At 47.1% G+C, this 25,263-nt stretch overlaps 1 protein-coding gene across 1 annotated transcript in view; it reads right to left on the bottom strand.

Annotated features, from left to right (window-relative positions):
- Nucleotides 1-2,131: 2,131 nt before the first annotated feature.
- Nucleotides 2,132-25,263, bottom strand: part of LOC106552808 (alpha-2-macroglobulin) — a 76,984-nt gene continuing 53,852 nt past the window's right edge. The window contains exons 23-35 of the mRNA XM_087708046.1: nt 24,803-24,979; nt 23,318-23,402; nt 21,492-21,648; nt 19,178-19,252; nt 17,598-17,763; nt 13,913-14,148; nt 12,031-12,249; nt 8,207-8,334; nt 6,543-6,633; nt 5,628-5,696; nt 4,264-4,363; nt 4,076-4,117; nt 2,132-2,445 (exon numbers count right to left, since the gene is read on the bottom strand). Of these exons, the coding sequence (XP_087564172.1) occupies nt 2,426-2,445; nt 4,076-4,117; nt 4,264-4,363; nt 5,628-5,696; nt 6,543-6,633; nt 8,207-8,334; nt 12,031-12,249; nt 13,913-14,148; nt 17,598-17,763; nt 19,178-19,252; nt 21,492-21,648; nt 23,318-23,402; nt 24,803-24,979 (1,565 nt within the window). The 3' untranslated portion in view covers nt 2,132-2,425. The remainder of the gene's footprint in view (nt 2,446-4,075; nt 4,118-4,263; nt 4,364-5,627; nt 5,697-6,542; nt 6,634-8,206; nt 8,335-12,030; nt 12,250-13,912; nt 14,149-17,597; nt 17,764-19,177; nt 19,253-21,491; nt 21,649-23,317; nt 23,403-24,802; nt 24,980-25,263) is intronic.

The raw sequence follows: 25,263 nt of genomic DNA, 5'->3' as shown, positions 1-25,263 counted from the left end.
TCTTTTTCTATAGTTGCCTTCTATCCTCAGAATTTTCCTGATGTTCCCTGTGTTTTTTTTTCCCCCTCGTCTGCCGCCTTTTGTTTGAATTCCTCATCTTGCGGTCGCTGGTGGTTTTGTTCAATGGGAGTGGTGAGATGATGGGAATAGACAGAAAATTGCAAGTTTACTGGTAGAATGGAGTCTTTTGAACACTGGTGCTGGAGAAGACTCATGCAAGTCCCTTGGACTGCAAGGTGATCAAACTGGTCAGTCCTAGAGGAGATCAACCCTGACTGCTCTTTAGAAGGAAATCAGATCCTGAAGATGAAACTCAAATACTTTGGCCACCTAATGAGAAGGAAGGACTCACTGGGGAAGAGCCTAATGCTGGGAAAGATGGAGGGCAAAAGAAGAAGGGGACGACAGAGAATGAGGTGGCTGGATGGAGTCACCGAAGCACTAGGCGTGAGCTTAAATGGACTCCAGAGGATGGTAGAGGACAGGAAGGCCTGGAGGAACATTCTCCAGGGGTCGCGATGGGTCAGACACGACTTCGCAACTAACAACAACAACTGGTAGTTTTATGTTGCTAAGAGCCGGACCTCCTAATCTTTGAAGTCCAAAAGAACATTTTGATTTGCCTTTTTTATGCAACCAGTCCTTAACTGTGGAGGACATTAAAAAAAAGAGGGAATTTGGAAGAGCGAGACAATGAACTTGTTGCCCGCCAGAGGCTCTGGGTGTCAGCTCTACCCCCACACCACACCCTCACATAGACACACTGATGGGTGGACAGGAATGAAGGGGCCTAAAAATGTCAGCGAGGCAGCCGATTGCTTAAACTTGTGGAAACAGAGATGGCGTGTTTTCCTCTCTCTCCTGTGGTATCTGGCAGTACAGCAGGCAGTAGAAAAATGGAATTTTTTTTTTCAGTTTAGATCAGTGTTTCCCAACCTTGGCAACTTGGACATGTGGGAACTTCAATTCCCACCCTGCTCTGGGGCCAGCCAGAGGTGGCATTTGCTGGTTTTCCGAACTACTCAAAATTTCCACTAGCAGTTCTCCAAACTACTCAAAATTTCTGCTACTGAATTGATGTCACACATACCCTGATGGCCACACATACCCTGGCCACGCCCTCCCCCCAAAGGGCAAACACAACCCTGATGTGGCCCTCAATGAAATTGAGTTTGACACCCCTGCTTTAACGTGTGGGGGACCCCTGCTAAAGTTGCTGACTGGGGAAGTCTGAGAATTGAAAATTGCCAAGGTTATGAAACATTGGTTTTGTTGTGGCCCAGCAGGAGCCGTTGGAGCTGCCACCAGACTCCGACAGCGAGGGGCCCTATGAATCGGCTCTGGAGGACCCTGGACAGGATTCCGACTCCAAACAGGGTGCAGAGAGGCTGGTTGGCCACCAGGAGGCGCCTGAGCCTTGGACCAGTGGGTAGGAGACAAGGGAGAGTGATCCAGAAGCCAGCAGTGAGTTGTTTCTAGATGCCCGGAATCGAAGAGCTAATAGGCGTCAGGAAAAATTACGCAATTACAGGAGGTGATTGCGCTCAGCTGGTGGTCATTAGGCTCCTCTCCAGACTGTAAAAAGACTGCTTGTGCACACGCCCCTCTTGCAGAAGTCAACGCAGGAACTAATGTTGGAGAACATTATTGTGAGCTTGGCAGGCTGGATTGCTGCCATGGCTTATCTGTGCTGGATTGCTGCCAAGGACCTGTCTGTTAATTAAATGGCGTAACTTATCTTTGGCTCAGAGTGTGCTTTGGTGTGGAACGAGAGGGGTCAGAACAGGTTTAGATCGTTGCTAAGCAATCGGAGTAGGTTGCTTACAGGTTCTTGGGTAGCCTACAAAGTGGAGGAAAACTATCCAAGGTGATCTACTTTCTGGGACCCTTGAGCTTGGTCTACCACCTCCTCCACTTTTGCCCAATCAGGACTCCCAGAGTTTGGGGTTTGGATAGGTAAGGATCATCCATTGGAACAAAACAGATTTTAACAACCAATCAAATCAGATTGAACAATCTCCTCCAGTCTTGGGACTGTTGGAGATGTTGCATTTTCACCCTTAATATATCCCCAGCGAGCCTGTTTCTATTGGGGAAACTCAAGTTAGAGATGGATTTGAATCACAGCTGATGGATTCCAAACATTTATTTATTTGTTTGTTTCATTCTTTCCACCATCGGAGAAGACAACAGCAAATGCCAGGTGTTTGTTTTTCCAGACCCGAATGGAGAGAAGATGAAGCCAGTGGTGTTTCTCCAATTCCTTGGGGCTCATAAAGTTGTAGATTAAAAGTAAGGCACCCAGAGGGCACCCGATTCTTCTTGGGTCTTTGGCTGGCTGTCTTCTGCTTCCGCTTTCTCATCAGGGTGGGCAGGAAAGCAGCAGTGGGATTGACTGGGAGGTGGTGGAGGGTGATTTGGTTCTTCACACATTCCCGACATTCGCTGTGGGAGAGAAACAGCCATCAAACTATCAATAAGCCAAGCATTCAAGCAAAGATGGAGAAATTTCCTGACAGAACAATTAATCAGTGGGACAACTTGGCTCCAGACGTTGTGAATGCCCCAACACTGGAAGTCTTTAAGAAGATGTTGGATAGCCATTTGTCTGAAACGGTATAAGATTTGCTGCCTAGGCAGGGGGTTGGACTAGAAGATCTCCAAGGTCCCTTCCAACTCTGCTATGGTATTATTGTATTAAATACATTTGGGTGTTGGGTCTACTTCTCCAAGCCAAACATGCTTTTTCTTTTAGGATGATTTATCATTTAAGGTGAACTTCACATCCTTCTTGCTGGACCAGTTAAACAGAAATCGGATGGGACTAGGTATAATTAAAAAGTGTCCTCTCGAAATAGATCGGACAAAAACTGTCATGCTCAGCTAGCATACAAAAGAAATTGAAGTCCAACACATTTGAACACCAGCTGGTTGTTAATAATTGCAGAAAGGAGCTGAGCTAGCCTTTTCCCCTTCTAATTTTCGGGATGATATATTGCACGAGGAACTGATTTAGGTACAGTTCTTGAATAAATTGGAGGCTAGCTTCACATATTAATGTAAATTATGAACAATAACTTCTAAAACTTATAAAGTGATATAAAACTTACATAACTTATAAGAAAGCGTATAATTTATAAAGTTTGAGCTATGTTTAAAGCAATCACATTAGAGCTTAGGCTGGGTGAAGTCAACCTCACTTTTGCATACTTCTCTGAACAATGGATTTCATTGCATTTCAAAGATGCCAACCGTCTAAAGCAATGTTTCTCTACCTCAGCAACTTTTAAAAAGTGCGGAGTTGTGTTGTCAGGTGAATTCAAGTCAAAGGTGGGTTCCTACCAGTTCGCACCTATTCGGTAGAACCGGTTCATCAAATCTACGGAACCGGTTAGAAGAGGTTCCACCAGTGGACCGGGAAAGCAGGCCACACCTACAGAAGAGGTTCCAAAAATCTTTGAAACCCACCACTGGTCCTTGGATATGATTATTCTACACTATCATGCTCATATTTATAAAACCCAGTGCCTCTGTGAAAGGTAAGGATGACTACTGCGTTTGTGCAATCAGAACATTGCGTGTGTTGAAGTTGTTTTAATGCAAACCAAAGATGCCTTTTAAAAAACAAGTTTACATCATATTCTTATGCATGCCAGTGCTGTGTGTGAGGTAATTTAAGGTGGTTCTGACAAGTGTCATTGGCATCTTCATATCCAGTCACATGGGTGGCAAGCCACTCCCATCTGGTCACATGGGCAGCAAGCCACTCCCACAAAGGAGGCCACAATCACAGAGTAGGTTGGAACAATTTTTGAAACCCACCACTGATTCAAGTCCACACATCTTAAAAGTTCTGGAGGTTGAGGAGAACTAGAGGAATTCTGGGAGTTGAAGTCCACAAGTTGTAAAGTTACCACGTTTAGAGGCCTCTGGCCTAAACCCCAAAAACAGATTTTGGGAATAATATTCTATTCAAGAGAATAAAAATTGAAATTGGCCATGTTTGGAATTTTCCACTCGTAGGAAAAAAGAGGTGGAAGAGTGTAGTAGAATCCAAAAGGACGTCATACTGTACCTGTGCTGCAGGGGGCGCTGTACGGAACCACTGCCTCTTCACCTGGAAACACAAAGGAAACTAGGGTTAATACCAATTGCGCTTTCCCCTACATCCCAAAGGGATGTGAGCTGTTCTTTAACCCTCTTTCAAGATTTGGCTTTGGAGTCCTTGTGGGAGGAGCCAACAGCCGCGTATTCTGTGCTCACCGTCGTAATAGTCGTACACCCTCACAAAGGCTGGTCTCTGGTTCTGGATCTCAATGTTTCGCTCCACCGTGAAAGAGACATGTTGGGTGGCGTTGGTCAGCTGCAGGAAAGAAGTTCAGATTATCCAAAGTTCAGGTTAAATCAACCTGCAGATTTTCAACGTATTTGCTCTCTTATCCCTTTCCAACATATATACGAACTTAGAGAAGGTATTTGGTATCCATCAGCGGCTACAGAAGGACCCGAGGTTCATGTTGCTACATGATAAAATTCGTTGTGGGTTTTGCCCCGTTTTACAAGTTTTCCAGCCACCTTTGTTAACAGAATCCCTGCTGTTGTTAAATGAGTAACATTTAAGGGAATCTGGCTTCCCCATTTGTGTTGCTTGTCAGAAGGTCGCAAAAAGGGATCACTTGACCCCAGGACACTGCGACGGTCATAAGTAGCAGGGTTCCAATATCTGAGGGGCTGCCACAAAGAAGAGGGAGGCAAACTATTATCCAAAGCACCCGAAGGCAGGAGAAGAGCCGAGGTGGCGCAGTGGTTAGGGTGCAGTACTGCAGGCCCCTTCAGCTGACTGTTATCGGCAGTTCAGCGGTTCTAATCTCACCGGCTCAGGGTTGACTCAGCCTTCCATCCTTCCGAGGTTGGTGAAATGAGGACCCAGACTGTGGGGGCGATATGCTGACTCTGTAAACCGCTTAGCGAGGGCTGAAAGCCCTATGAAGCGGTATATAAGTCTAACTGCTATTGCTATTGCTATAAGAAACTAAACAAGGAGAGAATCAACCTAGTACTAAGGAGAAAATTACCTGACAGAACAATTAATCAGTGGAATAATTTGCCTCCAGAAGTTGTGAATGCCCCAACACTGGAAGCCTTTAAGAAGATGTTGGATAGCCATTTGTCTGAAACGGTATAGGGTCTCCTGCCTAGGCAGGGGGTTGGACTTGAAGGTCCCTCCCAACTCTATTTCTATTCTATTCTATTCTATTCTATTCTCTATTCTTCTATTCTACTTCTATTCTGTTATTCTATTCTAAATATGAACCAGTTGCCAAGCCCAGGAATTTTCATCATGTGAACGCAGGGATGCTGGAAGAGTTGTGAGTGTGAGAAACAGTCCTAAGCCACTTTTTTTAGTGTCGTCGTGACTTCGAACAGGCCCTAAGCGAACTGTTGTAAGTCAAGGACTACCTGTAATTCCCTTTTCCTTTGTTTTATGAACTCTGCCTTCATGGGGAATATTAGTGTTTTCACGAACCACGGGAAGATTCGGAGGGCAAAACCCCAGCACATCCCTTCCTCTTTTCATTGGCGTCCCTCTAGCTCACCCGTTCCCTCACTGTGGCTTCTGCACTCACCTTCTCGAAATACACCACCACTTCTCTGGGAGTTATATCTACTCGCTTAATCAGAGCCTGCTTTTCCAGCTGCAGAAAAGAAAAACAGAGATTTCTTCATTATTAAGGATCAGGGGCACCCATCCACCATCAGCCATTGTCAACTGAAACCTTGGAAGGAGAACCTGGCCATGATTTCGGAAGTGCCCTTGACCAGGAGAGAAGACCTTTGGATCGTCAGCAGATTTGCAATTTCAGAAAGTATGCTGCAGTCATTCTCCCAAAAGGGCTGCCATCCTTGCTATGCTCTGCCATCCTTGCTATGCTCTGCATTGCTGGTTGTCTGCCTATCATAAGCAACGGGTGTGGGAAGAGATCAGCGGAGTGGGATAAAGGGAGGGCTAGCCTGGGGGGGGACACAAAACCATGAATCGTGCCAGCCCTTCCAAGGCCACACTATGGAATCCAGAACCATCCAGCCCCATGAAGACAGGGACTATTACTCAAATAAATTTGTTGGCACCGAATTGGATACTCGATAATACCCGGGGTGGGAACAAGGAAAAATGATATGCTTTGGGCGCGAAAACTCCAGATCCAGCTTTGCCTCTTCTGTAACCACTTAGCTTTAATAAAATACACTTTTGGCTAACCGCAGATCCAAGGGTCTTTCTTTTCTAACTGACCAAGTTGGGATGGTTAACACCGCCATGGGGGGGCACGGCCCATCATAAAACAATAGAGGGCACATTTCCATTCCCCACTCCTTCCTCTCCCCACAAACAGAGATATTCTATTTCAACATCTCAGCTATAAATCATGGATGGTGGTTATTGCGGCCAAGTTCCACCCACAGCTAATTCTTTGGTGTGCCTTAGTCAGGAGAGATCAATGATTATTTGAAGAAGAAACCGAATATAAAAACTGTCCAATTACCTCTTTCACAGACGGCCTATTTGGTGCAAATCCAGAGACCATCTTGATATTAAGAATCACCATGTTGGTGGAGGGGCGCTTGCCGACGTAACTGGACAAACAAGAGGGAAAAGAAAACAATGTCAGCCCCAGTTAAGGTGGCTGTGAGGTTTTGCATTCCTGTTCTCACAATCACCCAGTGGGTTTCTACCAGGAAGATCCAGTTCTAGTCTCCGATTGGCATGCAAATTTGTTCTTTCTGCTCTTTGAATTTGGTGTTGTCCTGCTGACATTTCATGACCATACTAAGCAATATCATCAGTGCAGAGGGAAGTATGTTGGTTGTTTGTGTGTGGAAGTCAGTCCTACCAGTCTTGGGGGGGGGGGGAGTGTGGCTTCCTCTTTGATGTCTCCTTTATCAGGGTATTGTTTCCTCTCTTATTGTTTCTCTGGTGCTGTTCCCTGCTTATCTACATGATAGATGTTGGAAGGTATATGTTCTAGGCTGTTTGCTTCCTAGACTTTGGATTGTATCTTTTAAATGGTATGTAAACAGGATTTATCTCTGTGTGTCTGTTGATGGCTAATTTGTCGGGACCAGCACTGGGCTGTGGCATGCCAGCAACTGGGCCGTGAAAACAAGCGAAGTCGCATCTGCGGGATGCAAACAGCAAATAAAATCCCCCCCCCCAATGTAGAAAAGATGTGGAGACTCTAGAAAGAGTGCAGAGAAGAGCAACAAAGATGATAGCAGTGTTCCAATATCTCAGGGGTTGCCACAAAGAAGAGGGAGTCAAACTATTCTCCAAGGGTAGAACAAGAAGCAATGGGTGGAAACTAATCAAGGAGAGAAGCAACTTAGAACTGAGGAGAAATTTCCTGACAGAACAATTAATCAGTGGAACAGCTTGTGAAATTGTGAATGCCCCAACACTGGAAGTCTTTAAGAAGGTGTTGGATAGCCATTTGTCTGAAACGGTATAGGGTTTCCTGCCTAGGCAGGGGTTGGACTAGAAGACCTCCAAGGTCCCTTCCAACTCTGCTATTGTATTTGTATTTGGTTTATCTATGGGACTGCAAACAAATCACGTTTGTTTTGGATTAGATTAGCAAGTTATATGAACCAAGGCTGCTTGGAGGAAGAGACAGTTTCTTCAGACTCAAAGACACAGCCGGGCATCATGGCATCCCTTGAATGGCAGCCAATTCCCCCTTCGCCTGTGGCCAGGGGTTGGCTTCAAAAATTTCGGCAATAAGTTCTCGGCCAGTTGCTGGGTGGGGTGGTCTAGTCGACTCTGCACTACGGTGGGGTAGAGGGGGGTGAAGGGGTGCATTTTAGCCCTCCCAAGGACTCTTTCCTTGAGCCTCTGCGAGGGATGAAAACTGCCTCTCCCGGGCTCCGAAGGCCTTCTGGAAGGCCCTCCGGAGGCCAGAAATGGGCCCGTTCTGGAACTTCCTCAAGGTGCATTTCCGCCCCCCTTCCCAAGCCTCTGAGCGGGCCTTATACTTATCTGGCATCCAAAACAGGCTACGTGGAGACTCCTGGGAAGGGAGGGGTGGTGGGGCCAGACAGGGATGAGATTTGGAGGTTCTCCAAACCGGCCATAATGTTAGCTAGGGGTTCTCACTACGGGTTCTCCCGAAGCAGCCCACCCCTGACCGCGACCTATTGAAGAGAGAATTACCTGACGTTTATTGCAATGTCGAACTCCTTGTGGGCCTTGACCCCAACACACGTTTCGGGATTTGTGGTGACAGTCAGTGCAAATGGATCCTCTCCGGGGTGTGGGAGCACATTGTACCTCAAGGTAGACTGAGGAGGGAAAATACGTGTTAATGGGTCATCTTTCTTGAGTCAATTAGCCAGTTCAGGCAATGCAGATTTTTCCGCTGCTCTCCAAGGGAAATCTAGGACACCTTGGCCCACTCCTGGGGGGGGGGAGCATCGTTTCCTAGATCCACGTAGCTCAGCCTTCTCCGGTCTGAGTCCTTCGGGAGTGGGCGGCATACCAGACCAATAAACTCAAACTCCTGCAGATGCATTGGCCTTCAGCTTCCAATATTTTCAGCCAAGTTTGCCAAAGGCCGACATTTCTGGAGGGTGCGCTCAACGGAAGAGCCACCGTTATTCCTCTCGGGTGAAAGATGCTTTCTTCTTGCAAGGCAGCCAGAGAAGCAGATGTGGGTCCACAGTAGAAGAACACAATAGAAGAACACAACCTTAGAACATTGACCGACCGAGCTCAGCATTATCGTCCAATCAGCAGCCGCTCTTCAGTATTACCTTCTCATGCCAGAAATGCAAGGACGGAGTCTTGGGCCTTCTTAAATGAAACAAGGCCTAAGCTTTTCTCCTTTCCGTTTCCTTGGTTACCACCCTTTTGCTCTTCGCTGTTCCGCTCTTTCTTTCCTTATAAGGACACAGTTACTTTACGGCTCCTTTTACTCTACGTATCTATGGAGATTCTCGGTCATCCAGGTGGTCCCAAAGGTGCTTTTTCAAAAGGCAACTGAACTTTCTTTGGTTTTCCTTGAAAAACGTTTCGCTTCTCATCCAAGAAGCTTCTTCAAGACTGAATGATGGAGGATGGAAGGACTGATACTCCTTGCAGACAGCTGGTCATTTGCACACTTTTCGAGAGCCGTTGAGGCCACTTGGAGGTTTATCTGTGCCCTGAATAGTGCAAATGGCGGGGGGAGCCTTCTTGAACTGCTGGAAGACCCCTCGGCCCCTCAGAAAGAGTGTTAAAGAGCAGATGACTGCAGAGAATATCAATAGCACTAGAAATAGCACTTAGACTTGTATACCGCTTTAAAGTGCTTTTACAGCCCTCTCTAAGCGGTTTACAGAGTCAGCCTGTTGCCCCCCCCCCCAACAATCTGGGCCATCATTTTACCCACCTCGGAAGGATGGAAGGCTGAGTCAACCTAGAGCCTGGTGAGATTTGAACTGCCAAATTTCAGGCAGCCGGCAGTCAGCAGAAATAGCCTGCAGTACTGCACTCTGACCACTGCGCCACTGTGGCTCAATCCTTCCATCTTCCACCATTCAGTCGGAACTGAGGAAGCTCCTTGGATGAGAAGCGAAACGCCTTCAAGGAAAAAAAACCAAGGAAGTCCAGGTGCCTTTTGAAAAAAGCACCTTTGGGACGCTTTCTCTGCCCTTCAAAGTCTAAAGTGGGGAGAGAGTTTCTCTCTTCCGGCCAATGGACGTAGCCTCAACTCCATGTCCACCTCACTCAAACAGTTCACGGAGCCTCCTGAAGTAGCAGGGATGGCTTCAGTGGTGGGATTCAGCCAGTTCGCAGCTATTCGGCAGAACCGGTTGTTAACTTTCTAATTAATTCAGAGAACCAATTGTTGGAAGAAATCTCCTTTTGGTTTTTTTCCACTTTACAGGGCTAATCCTGTCAGGAAGGCAGGAAGGAAACATTCTGGTGTTGTTTCTAGTCTAATCTTTATTGCCCTGCTTCAGTGGTGGGTTTCAAAAAATTTCTGGAACCTCTTCTGTAGGTGTGGCCTGCTTTCCGGGTCCACTGGTGGAACCTCTTCTAACCGGTTCGTAGATTTGACAAACCGGTTCTACCGAACTGGTGCGAACCAGTAGGAACCCACCTCTGCCCTGCTTACAGAAACTGCCTCTCCGGTTAACCCTTATTACATTGTAACAGCTAAGGCGAAGCACCCATCGACGTGAGTGATGTTGAGTTGGCCACGCCCACATGGTCACATGACCACCAAGCCACACCTACCCAGCTGGTCATTAGGGCACAGAACTGGTGGTTAAATTATTTGAATCCCACCACTGGATGGCTTCCTACATTTTGAAGGAAGGGATGATCCCTTCCTACATTTTGAAGGGAGGAGCCAAGGTGGCGCAGTGGTTAAATGCAGCACTGCAGGCTACTTCAGCTGACTGCAGTTCTGCAGTTCGGCTGTTCAAATCTCACCGGCTCAGGGTTGACTCAGCCTTCCATCCTTCCGAGGTGGGTAAAATGAGGACCCAGATTGTTGTTGGGGGCAATATGCTGACTCTGTAACCGCTTAGAGAGGGCTGAAAGCCCTATGAAGCGGTATATAAGTCTAACTGCTACTGCTACTGCTACTGCTACTATCTCAGAGTAGGAGAGCTACTCATTGGCTATAAACTGGGATCCTCTTTGGAAGCTCTCGTCCAGGTTCCTCCACCTTCTGCTCTAAGCCAGGTGTTTAGAAGAGGGAGACAAATCTTCTCAGTAGTGGAGCATGTGTCTAAATCCCACCCAATGCCAAACCTGTTCTCTTTTTCACAGACAGCAAAAGGCCTTTTTCACAAAAACAAAATCCCCATTCTTTTTCCCAATGCCCTTTCCAATGCCCAATTCATAAATGTGTATTTTGTGCAGAGGTGGTGGTGCGATGGTTAGAGTGCAGTACTGCAGGCTCCTTCTGCTGATCACCAGCTGCCTGCAATTTGGCAGTTCAAATCTCACCAGGCTCAAGGTTGACTCAGCTTTCCATCCTTCCGAGGTGGGTAAAATGAGGACCCAAATTGTTGTGTGTGTGGGGGGGGGCAATAGGCTGATTCTGTAAAATTGCTTAGAGGGGTCTGTGAAGTGGCATATACGTCTAAGTGCTATCGCTATTGCTATTCCATTTGATGAGCAGTATTGCAGGCTAATTCTGCTGACTGTCAGGAGTTCGATTCTGACAGGCTCAAGGTTGACTCAGCCTTCCATCCTTCCGAGGTGGGTAAAATGAGGACCCAAATTGTTGTTGGAGGAAACAATAGGCTGACTCTGTAAAATCGCTTAGAGGGGTCTGTGAAGTGGCATATAAGTCTAAGTGCTATCGCTATTGCTATTCCATTTGATGAGCAGTATTGCAGGCTAATTCTGCTGACTGTCAGGAGTTCGATTCTGACAGGCTCAAGGTTGACTCAGCCTTCCATCCTTCCGAGGTGGGTAAAATGAGGACCCAAATTGTTGTTGGAGGAAACAATAGGCTGACTCTGTAAAATCGCTTAGAGGGGTCTGTGAAGTGGCATATAAGTCTAAGTGCTATCGCTATTGCTATTCCATTTGATGAGCAGTATTGCAGGCTAATTCTGCTGACTGTCAGGAGTTCGATTCTGACAGGCTCAAGGTTGACGCAGCCTTCCATCCTTCCGAGGTGGGTAAAATGAGGTCCCAGATTGTTGGGGGAGCAATATGCTGACTGTAAACCTCCCAGAGAGTGTTTATAAAGTACTGTGGGGGTGGTATGTAAGTCTACTGTAAGTGTTATTGGTTTGTATTTCCCCCTTCCCCACTTGTTTGTTAGCTGCCCTGAGTCCCTCGGGAATAAGGCGGCATACAAGTATAATAAACAACGAAGTATAATAATAATAAACATTCTCTTTTGTTCCCATGAAGAAGTCTGGAAGCCTTGCTCATAGCCAGCATATTTAAAATATATTAAATATATGACCCACAACAGTAATTGCCTGCATCCTGCCAATTCCTCTCCCACGGTTCCCTGGGAGCCTCACCTGCACATAGACACAACTTTCCCCAGTCACAACTGCGGTATACTCCCCAGGCACGGTGGGCAGGGCCTGGCACTGAAGCAGAAGCCTGTTGGCGTTGTCCACATGGAATTCCTTCACGCTGTTCTCACCCGACTTCAAGGCCACTTTCGTGCCTGCTGTGTTCTTGGAGAAAGTCAAACCCGCAAACGAGGACAGGGCCTGGAGGGCCACCACTGTGTCCTGCAAGGAGAGATTGAGGTGAAGGTGGATGTATCACCCCCCCAAGAACACAAATATGACACCCGGGTCCCCAAATCATTCTTAGGCAATGTTAGATAGGAAGACAGAAGAGGGTTTCAAAGTTTTATGCATAGGAAGAGTCAGTGGTGGGATCTAGCACCTATTCGGGAGAACCGGTTCTTAACTTTCTAAGCAGTTCGGAGAACCTGTTGTTGGAAGAAATCTCATTTTGAGATTTACAGCTAATCCTGTAAAGAAGGCAGGAAGGAGACAGTCTGGTGTTGTTTCTAGCCTAATCTTTATTACCCTGCTTACAGAAACTGCCTCTCCAGTTTAACCCTTGTTACATTGTAACAGCTAAGGCGAAGCGCCCATCGACCTGAGTGATGTTGAGTTGGCCACGCCCACCCAGTCACATGACCACTCATCCCCCGCCTACCCAGCTGGTCATCAGGGCAGAGAACCGGTTGTTAAATTATTTGAATCCCACCACTGGGAAGAGTCCATGAGAGGATGAGAGAGGAATAACAGAGCTAGAAGGGACCTTGGAGGTCTTCTAGTCCAACCACCTGCTCAAAAAAGAGACCCTATACCGGTTCAGACAAATGGCAGTCCAGTCTCTTTTTAAAAGCCTCCAGTAATTGTCGCACTGGTTAATTGTTATGACTGTCAGGAAATTTCTCCTTAATTCTTTTCCCCCCCAATTTTTTCAATTTTATTTTAGTACAAACAATCCATCTTCCATGAAACAGTATGTCGTCAGGGTACAAATGTTTGTGCATCAGCTGTTAAAATTTACCCTCATATTCATTATAAAATCTATTCTTAGCTTAATCAAAACACATTAACTATCAAATATTTTACATCCTCTTCTTACTTCGCTTAACTCTTAGTTTCTATATTTTACTCATCTACTTTTATATCTACTTTTTGTATTTATTCTCTGACCGATAAAATGTTTCCCATAGCGCATAATAACCAGTTTGTTCTTTCTCTTCAATTGCCAGTGTTAATCTATTCATTTCTGCACATTCTAATATTTTCCTTATCATTATTTCTCCTTAATTAAATTTCTCCTTAATTCTAGGTTGCTTATCTCCTTGCTGCTCCTTGCGACTAATTTAACAACTGCAAAAAAAAACCCACTTAAAAAAGGTGGCAAGAAAAGCCGTAAAACGCGGGGTGCAAAACTCATTTCACTCACTTGGGCTCGATTGCAGTCGGTCGTAGGGTTGAGGCAGGGGTGGGTTTCTCGCCCTGTTCCAACCGGTTCGGTTGGAACGAGGCCGGCGGCGTCCTCGCGCATGCGTACTAGCGTCTGTGCGATGCTCCAGCTGCTCCTGGAGGATCGCGCAGGCGCTGTATGCGTCCTGCGCATGCGTGGAAGCGCAGAATTCGGCAAAACCGGGTAAGGAGTGGGCGCGGGCGCGGGGGGGGGCCTTCGCCGTTCCCGGAAGTTACTTACTTCCGGGTTCGGCGACCAACCGGATCGCGGGGACCACCGCGAACCGGTTGAAACCCACCCCTGGGTTGAGGGCTCCCTGTCCTGGTGTGTTTTGCAACCCAGCTTAAAACCCCACCTCTCTGGCGGAAAGTCGTCTTCTCCCAACCCAAAACACTCCCGACTTCCAACATATCAAACCCGCGGAGGGGAGCCACCAACCTGGGTGGAAGCAAATCCTCCGGAAGGATTCTGTTGTTTGGTCATCCAGGTCACAATCTTGGTGGGAATGGCCAAATCGTCCTGGGACACTGACGCAGCTCTCCTAAGCATGGTCAGGCGAGTCAGGAGCACGTAGGAGGTCATTTCCACCTCGGCGGAACGTGCTTGGGGCTCGTAGTAGAGAGACTTTTCCACCTCTGGCTTCACGGGCCTCTCCCAGTGAATGGAGCCGTCGTCTTTGGAGTCAAAAAGAAGAAAGAGTTAAGTCTTTGGATTCAGATCATCCATCCAAACCCGGTTATCAAGAGCCGAGGTGGCGCAGTGGTTAGGGTGCAGTACTGCAGGCCACTTCAGCTGACTGTTATCTGCAGTTCGGCGGTTCTAATCTCACCGGCTCAAGGTTGACTCAGCCTTCCATCCTTCCGAGGTGGGTGAAATGAGGACCCAGACTGTGGGGGCGATTGATATGCTGACTCTGTAAACCGCTTAGAGAGGGCTGAAAGCCCTATGAAGCGGTATATAAGTCTAACTGCTAACTGCTAACTGCTACAGGGAGTCCTTGACTTACAACATTTCGCTTAGTGGCCGTTTGAAGCTGCAACGGCACCGAACAACAGTGACTGAGGACCGTTTCCCACACTTATGACCTTTCCAGAATCAGGTGGTCAACAATTCAGATCCTTGCCAAACGGACTCATATTTATGACGGGTTGCAGATCCCCTTTGGCGACCTTCTCACAAGCAAAGTCAATGGGGAAGCCGGATTCACTCAACAAACAAGTTGCTAATTCAAGAACTGCAGTGACTCACTTAGCAACCGTGGCAAGAAAAATTGCAAAATGGGACAAAACGCACGTAACCCATTTCTAGCAACATAAATTCGGGGCCCAGTTGTAGTCGTAAATTGAGAACTAGCTGTGTAAAGACCTCTGTACTGAAACAATGTGATGCATCGAGAGGTATAAGAGTACAAAGGTAATCCTCAAGTTACAACTGTACATTTAGTGACCAATTTAAGTTACAACTACATCAAAAAAGTGACCTAGGACCATTTTCCACTCACTTAACAGACTCACTTAACGACTGCAGCAATTCACTCAACAACATGTCACCGGGGGTGTTGGGGGGGTGTTGGAGGGTTATTGTTTTATTATTATATTATTTTTCTTTTTATTATTCTTTTTTCTTTTATATGGTGTTCTTATATTTCTTATTTATAGTTTTATATGTATATTTTATATTATATGTTATATTTTTTATACCTCTTGAGTCGCCATCTGCAAGTTAGGCGGCCATATGCACAGGGATGAGCTGCTACAGGTTAGCTACGGCTAACATTAGCTAACCCATAGCTAACATTTGGAGGCTGTTTCGGAGAACCTCAGAACCCCACCCTTGGCTGCCCCCCCCGCCCCCCCCATCCCACCCCTCCTGCCTCACCCCTCACCTCCCAGGAGTCTCCAAGCTGCCCGTTTTGGATACGAAGTAATTTAGAAAATATATATTCAGGGCTGGGCTTCAAAAATTTCAGCAATGGGTTTTCTGCCTGGTTACTGGGTGGGCGTGGCCATAGCGGGCATGGCCTAGTTGAAGGCCGACAACAAAAGTGTCGGCCTTCAGCTTCTATTGGCAAACTTGGCTGAAAATATTGGACGTTGAAGGCCAACGCATCTGCAGGACATCAAACCAGAGAAGGCTGAGCTACGTGGATCTAGGAAACGATGCTCCCCATCCCCCCCAGGAGTGGGCCAAGGTGTCCTAGATTTCCCTTGAGAGCAGCGGAAAATCTGCATTGCCTGAACTGCTAATTTACCAACAAAGATGAACCATTAACACGTATATTCCCTCCTCAAACTACCTTGAGGTACAATATGCTCCCACACCCCGAAGATGATCCGTTTGCACTGACTGACAGCACAATCCCAAAACATGTGTTGGGGTCAAGGCCCACAAGGAGTTCGACATTGCAATAAAGGTCAGGTAATTCTCTCTTCAATAGGTCGCAGTCAGGGGTGGGCTGCTTCGGGAGAACCCATAGTGAGAACCCATATCTAACATTATGGCCAGTTTGGAGAACCTCCAAATCTCATCCCTGCCTGGCCCCGCCCACCCCTCCCCTCCCAGGAGACTCCACGTAGCCTGTTTTGGATGCCAGGTAAGTGTAGGGCCCGCTCAGAGGCTTGGGGTGGGGGGAATGGGCCTCCCGGAAGTTCCAGAAACGGGCCCATTTCTGGCCTCGGGAGGGCCTTCCAGAAGGTCTTCGGAGCCCGGGAGAGCCAGTTTTCATCCTCGCAGAGGCTCAAGGAAAGCCTCCAGAGTCTTGGGAGGGCTAAAATGCACCCCTTCACCCCCCCTACCCCGCTGTAGTGCAGGAGGTTGACTAGACCACGCCCACCCAGCAACTGGGCACAGAACTTGTTGCTGAAACGTTGGACGTTGAAGGCCAACGCAACTGCAGGACATCAAACTGGATAAGGCTGAGCTACGTGGATCTAGGAAACGATGCTCCCCACCCCACATGAGTGGGCCAAGGTGTCCTAGATTTCCCTTGAGAGCAGCGGAAAATCTGCATTGCCTGAACTGGCTAATTGGCCAACAAAGATGACCCATTAACACGTATATTCCCTCCTCAGACTACCTTGAGGTACAATATGCTCCCACACCCCGAAGATGATCCATTTGCACTGACTGACAGCACAATTCCCGAAACATGTGTTGGGGTCAAGGCCCACAAGGAGTTCGACATTGCAATAAACGTCAGGTAATTCTCTCTTCAATAGGTGGCGGTCAGGGGTGGGCTGCTTCGGGAGAACCCGTAGTGAGAACCCCTAGCTAACATTATGGCCGTTTTGGAGAACCTCCAAATCTCATCCCTGTCTGGCCCCGCCCACCCCTCCCCTCCCAGGAGTCTCCACGTAGCCTGTTTTGGATGCCAGGTAAGTGTAAGGCCCGCTCAGAGGCTTGGGGGGGGGGGAATGGGCCTCCCAGAAGTTCCAGAAACGGGCCTGTTTCTGGCCTTCGGAGGGCCTCCCAGAAGGCCTCCAGAGGGCCTCCCAGAAGGCCTCCAGAGCCCGGGGAAGGCAGTTTTCATCCTCGCAGAGGCTCAAGGAAAACCCTCTTCAATAGGGCACAGCCATGGATGGGCTGCTACGGGTTCACCCAGGCTCGGGAGAACCTGTAGCAAGAACCCGTAGCTAACGTTATGGGCGGTTCGGGGAGGGGGAAAAAATGGGCCTCCTGGAAGTTCTGGAAACTGGCTCATTTCCGGCCTCCGGAGGTTCTCCAGAGCCCGGGGGAGGCAGTTTTCATCCTCCCAGAGGCTTAAGGAAAGCATCTGGAGCCTAAAATGCACATACACACGCGCCGTGGTGCATGAGGCCGACTAGGCCACGCCCACCCTGGCCACGCCCACCCAGCCCCCAGCAGAGAACCCGTGGCTGAAATTTTTGAAGCCCACCTCTGAATATACATTTTCTAAATGAAATAAACTGTGGCGAGAAAGGTCATAAAAAGGGACTTCACTTAACTCAGTAAGTGAAATTTGGGGTTGTAAGTCGAGGACTACCTGTAAGAAAACAAAGTCACCTACATCTCATGGATGGATAAAGGTCCTCTTTGCCCATCTTTTAGGGCCGGTTGCCTTCACAGTAAATCCACTCACTTCTCCCACCAGTGTTTGTCTCACCTCCTTTCACGGCCTTTTGCTGAAGACTCTGCAGTAGCGCCGTCACTTTGTCGTCCTTATGCGCCAAAGCAAAAGCGTATGCCAACAAGGCCTGAGTGTAGATGGGGATATCTTTCTGCTGGGATACGGTCTCCAGGCAAAACAAAGCATTGCGCACCACAGAATGCTGCAGAGAGAAAGAAGGAAGAAGTTGAGCCGAGGTGGCGCAGTGGTTAAATGCAGCACTGCAGGCTACTTCAGCTGACTGCAGTTCTGCAGTTCGGCTGTTCAAATCTCACCGGCTCAGGGTTGACTCAGCCTTCCATCCTTCTGAGGTGGGTAAAATGAGGACCTAGATTGTTGTTGGGGGCGATATGCTGACTCTGTAAACCGCTTAGAGCGGGCTGAAAGCCCTATGAAGCGGTATATAAGTCTAACCGCTATTGCTATTGCTAACTGCTAGTTCATCTTGAGCATTGCTTCCCATACACGCACACAAATTTTGGGCCCCCAGGAACCAGTTCCGCTGAGAGAGTTTGGGGTATGGAGAGCAGAAGAGCCAAAGATAGATTTTAGGGGTTGATGGTAAGATGAACTGACATAATTGTTATTGACATAATTATTTATTTGTATGAAAATAAATAACAAATAAAAAAACTTTAAAAAAAAAAGTTACAGTGGCGCTGAAAAAGTGGCATGATTGCTTTACACAGTTATGACCGCTGCGGCATTCCCACTGCGTAGTGTAACCAAATTTGGATTCTTGGCCTCACTTAACAACTGCATTCACTTAACAGCCATGGCAAGAAAGGATGCGAAACGGGGCAAAACTCACTTAACAACTGTCTTGCTTGGCAAACGAAAGGTTAGACTCAATTGTGGTTATAACTCAAGGACTACCTGGGTAAGTACCGTATTTTTCGGAGTATAAGACACACCTTTTTTCCCCCTTAAAAGTGTGCATCTTATACACTGAATTCAGCCGTTTTGGGCCTCCCAAAGCCCCGCTCCCCACATCAGCAGGGCTGGGGGAAGGGAAAAATGCCCCTGTTTTGGTGAAAAGCGGGCAAAGAACGGGCTGTTTTTCACCAAAACTGGAGTGTTTTTGCCTTCCGCCATCCCCTAGAAGCACTCTGCAGGCTTCAGCAGGGCTGGGTGAAGGGAAAAATGCCTCTATTTTGGTGAAAAGGGGGGACGTTTTTGCCTCACCCCAGCCCTGGTGAAGCCTCCAGAGGGCTTCTGGGGGCCGGGGAGGAGAAAAACATTTTTTTTCTTACTTACCTCTTCGAAATCTTGGTGCGTCTTATATACCGGTGCGTCTTATATTCTGAAAAATACGGTAGGCTTTGTGTAACATAGTATGGTGGATAAATTCTGTGGCAATTGTATAAAGGACCATTTATGTTTTAGATAAAGGTGGAAAAACAAACTGAATGGGGCCAAGATGGCAATTGTAGAGCTGATGCTTGGATGCAGTCATGAAAGTCAGCCAAGACCATCTTGGCTTTTATTATGCTCAGGGGCAATCAGCTTCAGCAGAAGCTTTCTGGAGCGATGAGTTGCTAAATTGGAGACTGTGGGAGACAAAGGCAGCTTCTTACCGTGATAGGCAAGGACATCTCCAGCAAACTGATGGCGACATAGGTTGACAAAGTGGCCTCATCATCAACTCCGCCCTGTGAGGAAGAAAATGGGATGGAGCCATAACCACCACAGAGTCAGTGCCGTGCGGTGAGGTTTATGGCTGGTGAGGCAGCAATTTGTTTTTAGACTTGTGGACTTCAATACCCAGAATTCCACAGCCAGGCATGCTCCGTTCCGATTTAAAGCGACAGCATTTGTTTTTCTCCATTGCTAAATAAGTTTCCTTCTTTCTTTTTCTTTTTCTTCTCCCTTCCTTTCCTTCCTCCCTCTCCCTCTCTCCCCCTCTCTCAAACACACACACACACACACAATTGCACCAGGATTCAGAAAATTTAGGTTTTCCTCCTCAGACAGAGTACAGGAAGGGCAGCTCCCATCTCCCCAAGTCTCCTTTTCCCAACCTCCAGATATGGGGAGTTCAATTCCCAGAATTCTCCCTCCTAAACATGTTGCTTGAGAATTCTAGGATCTGTAGCCTCCCTATTTCAAGGGTGCCTCAGGTTGGCGAAGGTGAGATCACCATGTAACGCGCAAAATTGGGAGAGGCGTCGCTCAGGTTATCTGTGGAGATTCTCAGTCATCCAGGTGCCAGTTACCCCCACAGGTGCTTCTTCCAAAAGGCAACTGGACTTTTTTTTTTGGGGGGGGGGGGAGGTGTTCGAAAATGTTTCACTTCTCATCCAAGAAGCTTCTTCGGTTCTTCAGAACTGAAGAAGCTTCTTGGATGAGAAGCAAAATGTTTTCCCCCGCCCCCAAAGGATAAAAACCAAGAAAGTCCAGTTTCCTTTTGGGGAAAAAAAAAGCACTTTTGTTACTCAAGTTGATTTACATGCAAATAGTCAGCTCAGTTCTGCACTGCTTCCCCTATATCTCTTCCTCCATCTCGGCTCTAGTAATCTGCCCCTGGGATCCTCCTGATAAATCTGACTACAGTTGCCATCATCCTCAAATAACAGCCACCTTTTCTCCATATCTCCCAACCCGATCATACCTCAACACAGGTCAAGGGTCCACTTGAAGCCCCCCCCCTTTGTCCAAAAAAGGACTAGATCAGCGATAGCGAACCTTTTTCGCCTCGGGTGCCAAAAGCCAGCAATGCTCGCAAGTGCTTGCATACCCACCCCCATAATTTAATCCCCCCACGCCATGCCCCCTGCACATGTGCGCGCAGCACCCACCCACCTCTGCGCATGTGCATACCCTTGGAGCCTGAGGAGGGCGAAACAGCCCGTTTTCCAACTTCCAATGGTCCCAGCAGTTCCATTTTTCGCCCTTCCCAGGCTCCAGAGGCTTTCTAGGAGCCCGGAGAGGGTAAAAGCGGCCTCCCCTGCTCCCCCCCCCTCCAGGAGGCCCTCTGAAAGCCAGAAACAGCCCGTCTCCCAAATCCTGGTTTGCTTGTTGGGTTGTTTTTCGCCCTCGGAGGGAGGAAATGATCAAAAATCAAGGCCGGAATCAGCTGTCCAGCGCACACATGCGCGCTGGAACTGACAGGGAAGACGCCTCGGGTGCCCTCAGAAATGGGTCCGCGTCAGTGGTGGGTTTCAAAAATTTTTAGAACCTCTTCTGTAGGTGTGGCCTGCTTTGTGGGAGTGGCTTGCCGGCCATGTGACTGGGTGGGAGTGGCTTGTGGCCATGTGACCGGGTAGGCGGAGCCAACTTGTAAAATGTGATGAAACTCACTTAACAACGCTCTTGCTTAGCAACCAAAATGTTGGCTCAGAAACTCTGGCATTTGAAGCATGCAAGTCTTAAAGCTGTCAGGTTACAAGGCCCTTGCACCCCTAACCCTTTAGAAAAAAAAACCCGGGAGTGTTCAAACTTAACAGCTTTAAGACTTGTGGACTTCAACTCCCAGAATTCCTCCTCTCTCGCTCTTCATCTTGATGATGTGCGGATGGGCAGGGGGAGGGAGCTGGAACCAGTTCTAAACAGCACTGTAGATTTGTGGAACCTCTTCTATAGAAGAGGTTAGAACTGGCAGGAACCCACCCCTGCTCTGTGTGCCCCAGGTGGCATAGGGTCTCCATCACGGGGCTAGATAGCTCTGCAGTCCAATGCCACTGCTGTTGGCAGTGGCCCAACCCTCAAGCCACCTCTTAACATTATATTTAACTTATGTTGAAGAACCAAACAAATTGAAACCTGTACTATTGATGAATGCTGTTGATATCATTAGAATGATCCCTTTCTCTGTGCTGCTTGTGTGTTGGGGACCCTGGTGCTATTTTGTGGGGGCTACGCTGACCATTCCCTGGCTGCTTTCCTCTGTACCATGAGTGCGTTGTTCAGGAGGGAGCCGGTGCTTTGGAAGCAGCCATTTGATTTCTGCTTTAAGGCCAGGAACATCTGAGCCTCAATCAGGTGTCGTTCCTCCACAGGGATCTTCCTCTTTATTTGAGAAAGGGATTTCAACACAAAAGCGGTCAACCTGCAAGAAAGCCAAGAACGCAGCCCCGTTAATTTGTTTTTTTCATTTCCAGCCTCTGGGCACACTTTAAAGCAGCAACCCTTCCAATCTTCTGGCCATGAGAGATCATGGAGGGGAGTTTTTTTCCACGGACCGGATGGGGTACAGATTTGTGTGCTGCTTGCATCCCGTTGTTTGCATGGCCTGATTTCTGGCATGCCAAGACCTGGTGCTGGCCCATGGACTTGTGGGGAGGGGGTTGGGAAGCCCTGCTTTAAAGAACAATCTTCCCTGCTCGGTGTGCAATAAGCCATTAAAATGCAAAGGTGTAGGGGCCCGCCAGCAGCCAGTGGATCTGGCAGGAGATTCGGACAGTGAGGAGGTTGGGGAGGAAGAGGGGCCAGTCCTGGAGTCTGGGGAAGGCTCTGATGAGGGCTCTGTGTCGGAGGCAGAGAGGGGGCCAGAGCCGTATGCCAGTTATCAGCTGCCTTCAGAGTCAGACATCAGTGAGGCAGACGAACAGCTGGAGCCTGTTCCCAGTGTGCGCATGCACAGAGTTGCCAGACGAAGGGAACAGCTAAAGAACAGGGGTTGACTTGGGAGTAAGGCCACAGGTGGATGATGAATGGCCCCTCCCAGAGGAAATAAAAGAGGAGCAAAAGGGGAGTGGAGTTTGCAAGAGACAATTAGTTCGTTCCTGCATTCTTGCCAAGTATTGCGGCGTCTGAAAGATATCAACCTGGCTACTCTCCAAGCCTAATAAAGGTTGGTAATTGTGAACTATCTTTTTTTAAAAAACATTTTTTTAAATTTTTACTAAACAAACAACACACACAAAAATCATCATCTTATATTACATCTTGTAGAAAGTGTGTCAATTGGTTACAATTAGCTTTCGTGCATCTCTTCCAGAGTCATTACTTACATTCATATCGAATATCAAAGTTCTTAATGAGTCTTACTTTCAACATATCATAGTTCTCACTTAACTGAAATTGTTTTAATGTCCTTTTGCCTAGAATAATCCATAGTTAAAAAACACAACCACCTAATGGCACTTCCTTAATTATTACAAAGTCATCCAATAGCCTTAAACCTTTATAGCACATTCTAAACAAAAATTAGTTGACAAAATATCTGAGCCCTTTTCTCCCCTCAGATCACTGTTTACAATTTGTGTCCACGTTCCTTTTGTTATGATAGTACATGTATGTATGTAATTGTGAACTATCTTGAAGGACTGTGGGCCGAGACTTTGCTGGAGAGGAATTCACTGTAAATTAAATAAAAGGGGTTTATCAGGACGAGGACTCGACTTGGTGCTGCTGGGGAAACCCAGATCGGAACAAAAGGAGACCTGATTGCCTTTACTTATCCTTTGATCTCCATTATTTCTTGTCTGGCCTTCTGATGCTATGCAAAATAAATTGATTCCCTCTTCTTTGTGGCAGCCACTCAAATACTGGAACAACTGCTATCATGTCACCCCTGCTCCTTTTTCTAGTCTAGACAAACCCATGCCAGCGTTTCTCTGGTCTACTATTCCTGTCCATTACGAGCTTGCCCTATAATCAGGGAAATCTTTGCCTTGCGAACGATACTGGCAAAGATGAGAAATACATTTTCTGCATTCACACACGCATGCAAACCTGCGGAGACAACCTCAAGAGGCAAACGCTGTGAACCTTACCAAACGTTTCCAGGCTCGTTGTGCCGTTCCCCAAAGGTGCTGTAGGAACCGTCAGCATGCTTGTAGTTCAACTGTCTCTGGACACCTGCAAATGGAGGGTGAAGGTTAGTTTGTATTTATTCAATAAATGGCGAAGCCTTCCTTGAGTCAAGCTCAGGGATGGGTGGCTTTGAAGACACATCCATGTTTGTGTTTTGGCATTTTCAGAAATGACTATAATCATTTTCTGCCCTCCCAGCCTAACTAGAAGCTTGGGACTTTTTGGTAGCCTCTTACACAAATGGTGACCACGCCCAGGCTTCTGAGGAAGGAATGGCAGATTGAAGATGGCGCCACAAAAAGGCAGAGCCAATAAGCAAACTGAAAGTAGACTGGCTCTTTGACAATTCCTCTCCAGCAAGGAGAAGGCTTGAGATCATCCACAAGTGCTCCAGACAGTTGCTCCTTGCAAAGATATCACAGCAGAGTAGTCTCCATTCAATTTAGAGGCCTGGGAGATGGGGGAACGCTCAAACCATGATCAGCAACTTCAAGGATACTGGCTTCATATATTGTACTTCCTTTTCTCATTACTTCCGAAAATTGCTTGTTAACTAATTTTTAGCTATTAAGAACCTTTGGATCAACAAGAAAACACCAGGTAACTTTCTTTTAATTCTTAGTGAAAGAAATTTTAATTAAAACTTGGATTCTAGAAAGTTACAAATGGCCTAAGAGTCGAGATAAATTTGAAATGTGATTTGGGAATTAGTTAGAAAGAATTCCTCCCATAGACTTTAAAAATTGGAGGCTGGAGGGAATTGAATGAAAGATTATAATTAAAGGAGAAGAACACTCACTAATTACATCAGAGATGCCATTTGGGTAATAAGATAAAATAATATTTAATAAATGGAAATATCCCTCTTCAATAAAAGGAAAATTACCATTATTTTTTTTCATTCTCCATTTTATAATCAAATCGAAAATAGGGTCAAAAGATAAGCAAACTTATCCTGAACTTGCTGCTATAATTATTGAAATTCATCATCATCATCATCTTTGAATGACTCCATACTCCCGTGGAGTCTGGGCAACTGAATGGAGCTAGAAGAGTATTTAATGGCCAGATGCCCTTCCTGTTGCCAATACAGAGTTTTATTCCACAGATATATTCTCAATGTGCCCAGAGAGAGAAATATCTCCCTCTACCTAGGATCGAACCCACAGCCTTCTGATTGTGAGGCGAGAGCTCTACCTATAAGGCCACCGCACCACTCCAGCTATAATTATCAAAATTGAGCACTATAAATTAAATTAGTTCATCATTAAGCTGCTAATAATTCAGCTAGCGTCACATTTCCAGAAATGCATGTATTGATCCTTCTATTAGGCCCTGATTATTGAATGGATGGATAGATGGATGAATGAATTCCTCTTGTTCTTCTTCCCCGCAAAGGAAAAGCAGATAGAGGCCCTTCTGCATAATTCTGTAAATCTTCTTACCAGTCACTAAGTATCCAATTGCCTTCGACTTCGTTTCCTCGGTCAGCTGGCCAGTCTCGTTCAGATAGTCCAAGATGTAAATATTGGGGGCCAAGAGAGCCATGTTTTGTTCCCCACAGCCAGAAGGCAACCGGAGAAGCTGATGCACATTCTGGATGGCTGAGCTTAAGATGTCACCTGTGGCAGGCAAGAGAGATGCGAAAGACATCAAGGGTTGGGAATACTTTGGGGAGTGAGGAGAGATTTCAACGTGAGGGAAACGGAGAGTCCCGGAAAGTTAGGGAGAGGCAGATTTGGTCAGGGGACAAAAGAGCCGGAGAAAGAACAACCCCAAGGAGGGTAAGTCATTTTCCATTCTAGGGGGCAGTGCTCATCTCCGTTTCAAAGCTGAAGAGAGCCAGCGCTGTCTGAAGACGTCTCCATGGTCATGTGGCTGGCATGACTAAAGCTGAAGGCCCAGG

This window comes from Thamnophis sirtalis, unplaced genomic scaffold (assembly GCF_051295495.1).
Source record: "Thamnophis sirtalis isolate CommonGarterSnake01/CBP01778 unplaced genomic scaffold, rThaSir2_p1.2 scaffold_3, whole genome shotgun sequence".
NCBI classification, from domain to species: domain Eukaryota; kingdom Metazoa; phylum Chordata; class Lepidosauria; order Squamata; family Natricidae; genus Thamnophis; species Thamnophis sirtalis.
Note: the sequence above shows the minus strand (reverse complement) of the source record. Positions and strands in the feature narration are given on the sequence as shown.